The sequence below is a fragment of the Bombina bombina genome, chromosome 2, assembly GCF_027579735.1.
Source record: "Bombina bombina isolate aBomBom1 chromosome 2, aBomBom1.pri, whole genome shotgun sequence".
Taxonomy (NCBI): domain Eukaryota; kingdom Metazoa; phylum Chordata; class Amphibia; order Anura; family Bombinatoridae; genus Bombina; species Bombina bombina.
Genome location: NC_069500.1, coordinates 69016714 through 69025100, shown reverse-complemented (window position 1 = coordinate 69025100; position 8387 = coordinate 69016714). Strand labels below are relative to the sequence as shown.

The 8387-nt window shown below is 36.5% G+C and overlaps 1 protein-coding gene across 3 annotated transcripts; it reads left to right on the top strand.

Moving 5' to 3' along the window:
* Nucleotides 1-1479: 1479 nt before the first annotated feature.
* C2H18orf32 (chromosome 2 C18orf32 homolog) lies at nt 1480-7741 on the top strand. 3 transcript variants are annotated; one of them, XM_053700401.1, is made up of 3 exons: nt 1480-1510; nt 2770-2959; nt 7411-7741. In XM_053700401.1, the coding sequence occupies exons 2-3, from the start codon at nt 2780-2782 to the stop codon at nt 7480-7482; spliced, it is 252 nt and encodes an 83-aa protein (XP_053556376.1). In that variant the 5' UTR covers nt 1480-1510; nt 2770-2779; the 3' UTR covers nt 7483-7741. The 3 variants fall into 3 exon arrangements, with proteins under 3 accessions (XP_053556376.1, XP_053556375.1, XP_053556377.1); XM_053700400.1 differs by having other exon boundaries at nt 1490-1529; XM_053700402.1 differs by lacking the exon at nt 1480-1510 and adding an exon at nt 1518-1538.
* The last annotated feature ends 646 nt before the right edge of the window (nt 7742-8387 follow it).

Genomic DNA, 8387 nt, shown 5'->3' with positions numbered 1-8387 from the left:
CAATGTCACTCACTCACTATTACTGATGTTAGTGAATAGAGAGACTGCCTCTACTGGGTGTGTAATTACCTGAGTGTGTGCTCTGCTCTACAGTTACTGTTGTCACTAACATACTCACTGCAGCATCAAATACCAGTGTCACTCACTATTACTGATGTTAGTGAATAGAGAAACTGCCTCTACTGGGTGTGTAATTACCTGAGTGTGTGCTCTGCTCTACAGTTACTGTTGTCACTAACATACTCACTGCAGCATCATATACCAGTGTCACTCACTCACTATTACTGATGTTAGTGAATAGAGACCGCCTCTACTGGGTGTGTAATTACCTGAGTGTGTGCTCTGCTCTACAGTTACTGTTGTCACTAACATACTCACTGCAGCATCATATACCAGTGTCACTCACTCACTATTACTGATGTTAGTGAATAGAGAGACTGCCTCTACTGGGTGTGTAATTACCTGAGTGTGTGCTCTGCTCTACAGTTACTGTTGTCACTAACATACTCACTGCAGCATCATATACCAGTGTCACTCACTCACTATTACTGATGTTAGTGAATAGAGACCGCCTCTACTGGGTGTGTAATTACCTGAGTGTGTGCTCTGCTCTACAGTTACTGTTGTCACTAACATACTCACTGCAGCATCATATACCAGTGTCACTCACTCACTATTACTGATGTTAGTGAATAGAGACCGCCTCTACTGGGTGTGTAATTACCTGAGTGTGTGCTCTGCTCTACAGTTACTGTTGTCACTAACATACTCACTGCAGCATCAAATACCAGTGTCACTCACTCACTATTACTGATGTTAGTGATAGAGAGACTGCCTCTACTGGGTGTGTAATTACCTGAGTGTGTGCTCTGCTCTACAGTTACTGTTGTCACTAACATACTCACTGCAGCATCAAATACCAGTGTCACTCACTCACTATTACTGATGTTAGTGAATAGAGACCGCCTCTACTGGGTGTGTAATTACCTGAGTGTGTGCTCTTCTAGTGTAACTGTGTTCACTAACATCATGCTCACTGCACTGCAGCATCATATACCAGTGTCACTCACTTTTACTGATTAGTGAATAGAGACCGCCTCTACTGGGTGTTTTATTACCTGAGTGTGTGCTCTTCTAGTGTAACTGTGTTCACTAACATGCTCACTGCACTGCAGCATCATATATACCAGTGTCACTCACTCACTTTTACTGATGTTAGTGAATAGAGAGACCGCCTCTACTGGGTGTTTTATTACCTGAGTGTGTGCTCTTCTAGTGTAACTGTGTTCACTAACATGCTCACTGCACTGCAGCATCATATACCAGTGTCACTCACTTTTACTGATTACAGTGATTAGTGAATAGAGACCGCCTCTACTGGGTGTGTGATTACCTGAACCAGCACCGCCTCCACCGGGTGTTACAGCCAATCACAAAGTATCTGAGAAAATGCATCTGATTGCGTAACTAATGCGGAAGTCGCGTCATTTTCCGGTCAGAAGATCAGTCGGTGAGAACGGGGACGTGTTGTGAGTTGTGTTAGTCGAGCGAACGGTATAAGGAGATAGATTACAACGGGAACGGGATACAGAGATACCTTATAATGGGATATCATTTGGGGGCGGGGGAGAAGTAAGCAGCAGATAGACGGAGCCTGCAGAGTGGGGGATACAGCTGTGATAAAGCTCACACATTCTTCTCTTGCTTTATTCTCCTGAATACAGAAACATTATTCTTCACCGCCACTGCTGCCAGCCTCTGTAATAAATAACAACCATAGAGATTTTCCTCTAAATATCTGACAGTCTGGTGTCACACTTATAACAATACAACGTCACTAGCAAGGTGTCACTTTTGCATTGACATATTTGTAGCAATATTAAGTGTCAATCAGAAACTTGAGGAGCCACTTACCTTATGAGGCAAACAAGGGGTTTTGTTTAGGGACATTCTGAGTGTTGAATAATACAAAAAAGAAACCAGTCTAGGCAGTTCCTAGGGATTGTTATGCTGTGTCATTTTGATCATGGTGGTGTCAGCTGAAGTATAGCACACAACCTTATAGCAATAGTAGGCTCTCATTAGCCTCGGTTACTACCAGTTTTTGTTTTAACCATTTTGCTATTTAACTCTTTAAAAAAAAAATGTTCATATAATCATAAATTTTTAGCCTTCTATGGCAATCAAGAGGTTAAGTTCCCTCTACTTAGTGAGGGTCATATCCGTCTGTGTGTAAATAAATGTAGTCCTAAACAGATGGCTGGAAAATATTACTATAGTTTACCAGTCAGGACAACCTTACTGTCACAAAATAAGAACAAATACAAGTCCTCTGAATATAAAAATAACCCACAACTTGCCACCATATACACACAGCAATAATATAAGCCACTCGATTAAAAAAAAATAATAATTGAACAGTGGAGTAATAATTTGGTTGTCACTAACTGAAGTGACTTCACCTTTCGGTTGTCAGTAATCATTTTTGTCAGTATATATTTTTTATAATCAGCTAATTTGGAATTAAAACAACTAGTCTGTTGTCTTTTAAATTATTGTCACAGTTTTGAACATTTTACATTTTTACCTGGTTACCTTTTTTGAAGAATCACTGGCCCTTGATCAAGCACAAGTATAGTGACAATGAGCACATTAAAGTGTGCATTCATAGGCTAGAGCAATGATTCATTTATGCATTGTTATAATTTCCCTTTGATGACCTAAATTTTTTTGTAATTTAACAATTTGTTTTCTATTTTTTATATATAGATCTACCACAATGGTTTGTATACCGTGCATTGTCATTCCAGTGCTCCTTTGGGTCTATAAGAAGTTTTTGGAACCTATTGTGTACCCCTTCATCGCTCCTTTTATTAACCGCATCTGGCCAAAGAAGGCTGTACAGTGTACCACTGATCCTAATAAGAAAGAAAATGGAGTCTGCAACAGCAGTTGTAAGGTATACATCTTTTATCTGTCATCTAGTATGTTTATTCAGCACAGAAATATCTTTTTAAACTACACTTTTAAAAGTATGTGAAAATGTTTTCACATACAAAGGCCTATAGTTGGCATTATTGTATTTCATCGTAATTTTTTTTAGTGTTAAAGGGGTATGAAAGTCAAAAATAAACTTGCATGGTTCAGATAGAGAATGTCATTTTAGGACCCTCTATTTTCAAATGTACTTTGTTCTCTTGGTATCCCTTGTTGAAAAATAATACGCACATATCCTACACTAGTGGGAGCTAGCTGCTGATTGGTGCCTGCACATATGTGTCTCTTGTGATTGGCTAACTAGATCTGTCCAGCTAGCTGTCAGTAGTGCAATGCTTTTGCTTCAGCAAAGGATAACAAGAGAATTAAGCAAATTTGATAATAGAAGTAAATTGTAAAGTTGTTAAAATTGTAAGTTCTATCTGAATCCTGAAAATATTGTTGCAGCATACATTTCATTTACCCCTTTGTTTGTGGGTAACATAGCTGATGGCTCTCGTAGAAAGAATATTATCAAGAATGAATGCAAATTTATCAAATTCAAGTAGCCGGCACATATCTAGGAGTTAGTAGGGTAAATGCATTAAAAGCATAATAATTACATTTTAGCTCTCTTAATCACAGGTATTTTAATTTATTTGGATTTTTTTTATTGTTTGAAGAACACATTGTTTATCATTAGACTTTATTTATAAAGTGCTGACATATTCCGCAGCGCTGTCAATGGATACAATTGATATATATATAAGACAATTAAATAATACTTGTAAGAGACAAGACACAATTTGACAAAACAAATACAGGAGGAATTTAGGGCCCTATTCCTGTGGGAATTTACAATTCTAGACTGGTTGGAGGGTGAGAAACGGAAGGTGAGGACTACATGGGTGAGAATGATGGTAATACAGAATTAGATGAGGGCAATTATTAGGTAAGTGGATTTTTTTTGTTACTAAGTTGGGTGGTGGCTTCCCCTGAACAAAACTGTCTAGGGAGCGTTAATAGTAGGCAGATTATATTGTTTATAAAATTAAACCCTCAAGTACTAGCTAGTCTGTTGTCTGTCTCCGGAACAATTTCTGCACAGTTATGCTCCTTATTTATACTGTTGGTGTGACATTGTGCTATGCATGACTTATCTATGTAACCCTACTTTAGTTTGAATAAAGAAATAAAAAAAAAAAAAAAAAAAAGGCAGATTAGGGGAAGGTTTGACAGCACAAGGAATTGTGTTCCAGAGGCTTTGCGCCACATGAGAGTCTTGCAGTCTATCATGGGAAGAGGTGATAATAGAGGATGCTTGGAGCAGGACATTTTTGGATCTTAGGACGTGGACTGGATTATATTTGTTGATTAACAAGGACAGGTAGTGGGGAGTGGCATTGGTAAGGGCTTTGTAGTTCAGGGTGAAAATTTTGAATTTAATTGGTATAAATGGGGAAGAGTAGAGGCCCTAGGACAGAGCCTTGAGGTACTCCAACTGACAAAGGCATTGAAGATGATGAGTCGCCAACAAATAACACATAAAAGGACCTGTTAGAAAGATAAGACTCAATCCAAGAGAGTCTGTAGGAGGAGGGGGTGGTCAACTGTGTTGAAGGCAGCTGCAAGGTCATATAAGTATAGAGTAGTGGCTGTCACTTTTAGCAGAAAGAAGATTGTTAGTAACCTTGGTGAGGGCAGTTTTAGTTGAGTGTTGGGGGTGGAAGCCAGATTGCAGGGGGTTAAAGGGATACTGAACCCAAATTTTTTCTTTCGTGATTCAGATAGAGCATGACATTTTAAGCAACTTTCTCATTTACTCCTATTATCACATTTTCTTCATTCTCTTGGTATCTTTATTTGAAATGTAAGTTTAGATGCCAGCCCATTTTTGGCCAACAACCAGGGTTGTTCTTGCTGATTGGTGGATAAATTCATCCACCAATAAAAAAGTGCTGTTCAGAGTACTGAACCAAAAAAAACCTTAGATGCCTTCTTTTTCAAATAAAGATAGCACGAGAACGAAGAAAAATTGATAATAGGAGTAAATGAGAAAGTTGCTTAAAATTGCATGCTCTATCTGAATCACGAAAGAAAAAAATTGGGTTCAGTGTCCCGAGTTGGAGGAGAGAATGTGTGGGTTAGATGGTCATTAACCAATTTTTTTTTCCAGGAGTTTTGATGCTATTGGAAGCAGTGATATGGTAGTTTGCAGAAGGATTGCTTTTTTTTAATTTAGTATGGTTGTGACCTTTGCATGTTTGAAAGAAGATAGGAATGAACCGTTTATGAAGGGATAGGTTGAAGATGTGAGTAAGAGCAGGAGTGAAGGTGGAAGACGGAAGGTATTAGATGTGATTGGATTGAATAGAGAGGGCATATAAGGCGTGAGGAAGACAGTAAGGAAAAAACGTCATTCTTGGTGGCTGGGTGGAAACTGCAGAGGGGCTGACTGGGGGAGGAGTTAGAACATTGCAGGCTTTTGCTGGGATGTTGCTTTCGATAGTCTGTGTTTTTGTGAGTCACTTCTGATATCACAAATGTTATATAACTACCAGATACATTTATAGAAAATAATTATAGTTGTAATGTAGCTGTGATAATTATGAAGTCATTTTGTCCTTTTGTAGTTGATTTGACCTGCTATTTCCTAGAGAAGTTCTAAACAACATATTTTTTGTTCTCTCGGTGATTGTGATGTCTACACCTTGCTCCCTTTTCTATTAAAGGGACAGTAAAGTCAAAATTATATTTTATGATTCAGATAGTTTTTAAACCACTTAAATAATTGAATGTATAAAGCGCCTAAATAGGCTGAGGTCTGAAAAGGATTCAAAACCACTGATTAGGATATATTAATCCTAGGGATACAGAAATGTAGTAAATGTCGTTTAAAGGGACAGTCAAGTAAAAAAAAAACTTTCATTTTTCAAATAGGGCATGCAATTTTAAACAACTTTCCAATTTACTTTTATCAACAATTTTACTTTGTTCTCTTGGTATTCTAGTTGAAAGCAAACCTAGGAAGGCACATATGATAATGTATAAGCCCTTGAAGGCCGCCTATATTTTATTTACTTTTCACAGCAGGGTGGAGCTAGCTCTTGTAGGCCATATAGATAGCATTGTGATCACGCTCGTGGCTAGTGGCAGACACTGCACTAATTGGCTAAAATGCAAGTCAATAGATAACTAAAAGTCATGTGATTAGGGGCAGTCAGAAGATGCTTAGATACAAGTTAGTCACAGAAGTAAAAAGTGTATTAATATAACAGTGTTGGTCTTGCAAAACTGGGGAATGGGTAATATAGGGATTATCTATCTTTTTAAACAACAAAAATGCTGGTGTTGACTGTCCCTTTAATACATAGGGTTATGGTAATTATACAATATAGGCAGGATTCAGTTAAAAGCCATATAAACAGAATTCACAAAAATACAATTTAAAATGAAGATTAATACGCTGAGATGTTATACCAATTTATGGATCCATAAAGGTTAAGAGTGATATTGAACATGTAAAAGTGTTCAATAAAAAAGTGTCCAATAAAAAAGTGGAGGTGTCCAAACAAGTCAAATAAATTGTCCAAATGTCAAAAGAATTAATCCAAAATGGTGATAATGTAGTGAAGTGAAAAGTATATAATTAAAAAAAAAATACAGATCCAAGCCGTGCCAAATGGGAAAAATATCGAAACGTGTGAATCAAAAAATGGTGAACCAAAAATGTGTACACAAAATGATGAAAAATAAAAAGTAAAAAAAAAAGAGACCAGATGTGTGCTCAATATTCATCCACTGTGATCCTAGTGGTGCTTTGTGTCCTTTGGGTAAGAATCTGATTGTCCTATAAAAAATTTAAAAAAACATAGTGTAGATGTACAAAAAAAATAAAAAGTATTAAAAATTTGCTTATCAACTGTCGTCGCGTTTCGGCCTATGCAAGGCCTTTTTCAAGACAATTCAAGACAAAGTTTTTTTTAAACCACTCCCAGTTTACTTCTTTTATTGTTTGCTTCATTTTCCTGGTATCCTTTGTTTAAGGCCATACCTAGGTAGACTCAGGAGCATGAAAGCACTGCTGGGAGCTAGTTGGTAATTGGTAGCTGCACATTTATGCATCTTGTCACTGGCTCATCCGATGTGTTCAGCTAGTTCCCAGAAGTTCATTGCTGTTTCTTCAACAAAGAATACCAAGGGAATAAAGCAAATTTGATAACAAAAGTAAATTGGAAAGTTGATTAAAATGTGTATGCTCGTGCAGGTTTAATCTTGATTTTACTGTTTTTACGTATACATCGGATATATTATTTGGGGGGATATATTATTTTGTGGTAAATTGTCAAAAAAGAAATTAGCAGCGGTAAGTTTGTTCTTTTGTCATTTCTACTTGTGTTCTTTGGTCAATAACAGCTGATTTTTGTTTTACAGACGGACTGCAATGGAGTCTCAAATGGAAAAGTTGTTGAAGAAGAAGTGGTTTCTGACAAAAAGACTGATTAAAATGTTGGAAGTCCATGCATCCGTTTACAGGACCCAATTTAACTGTTCCAATTAAAATTATCATCAAAAAGAATTGTAAAAAAACTTGACTCTAAAAACACAAAGAAATTCTATTTATTTATTGTAGACTTTTAAGAAAATGTAAAATAATGTTTGTATATACTAATATTACATTCCAGATTTCAGGTATACCGTTAACTTGCTGTAAAATAACTGCACAATAAATGAATAAATAAACAGTATGTCTCACCCACACAAACGTTTCATAAATCAATCTATCGTTGATGTTGTTTGCTCTTGAGTTATACAGTGATGTGAACTCCAGTTGCCTTTTGCCACCTAAAGGCGTCTGGACTCTATAGCATTAGTGTCAAAATGTTTTAACTGGCTATATATATACACTTTGAGATAGTAATATAAAATAATAAATTATATTTCATTGTAATTCCATTCTGAAATTGTGAGCTTTTCAGTTGGAAAATGGAAGTGCAGAACACTGTTATAGTCCACATAGCTATTATCTGCACACTCTAATTACCTATTTATAATTGTCCCTTATTGGCCACAGCAGCGAAGGTAATTTAAGTTACAACATGGCAGCCCCCATTGTTTTATAAACACTAAAACTTTACACTTATTTTTGCCACTATTTAAACAGCTGATGAAACTTTAAAAAATACATCTACATGTTATTCTCAGACTAATCTTTTCTTTGAATGCATCACATTCTATCTAGCATTTATTTAGTGTTTAATGTCCCTTTAAGGAACATAAAACTCAAAATTAAACTTTCTTGGTCCAGATAGAGCATGCAATTTTAATAAAATGTTCAATGTTCTTCTGCTATTAAATTTACTTTGCTCTCTTGGTAGGTTTTGTTGAAAAGCATACCTAGATACTCGTTG

Coding starts and splice junctions, on each gene's coding strand:
- C2H18orf32 (XM_053700401.1), top strand. CDS start 2,780: ATGGTTTGTATACCGTGCATTGTCATTCCAGTGCTCCTTTGGGTCTAT. Junction 2,960..7,410: donor TCTGCAACAGCAGTTGTAAG/GTATACATCTTT, acceptor TTTGTTTTACAG/ACGGACTGCAATGGAGTCTC.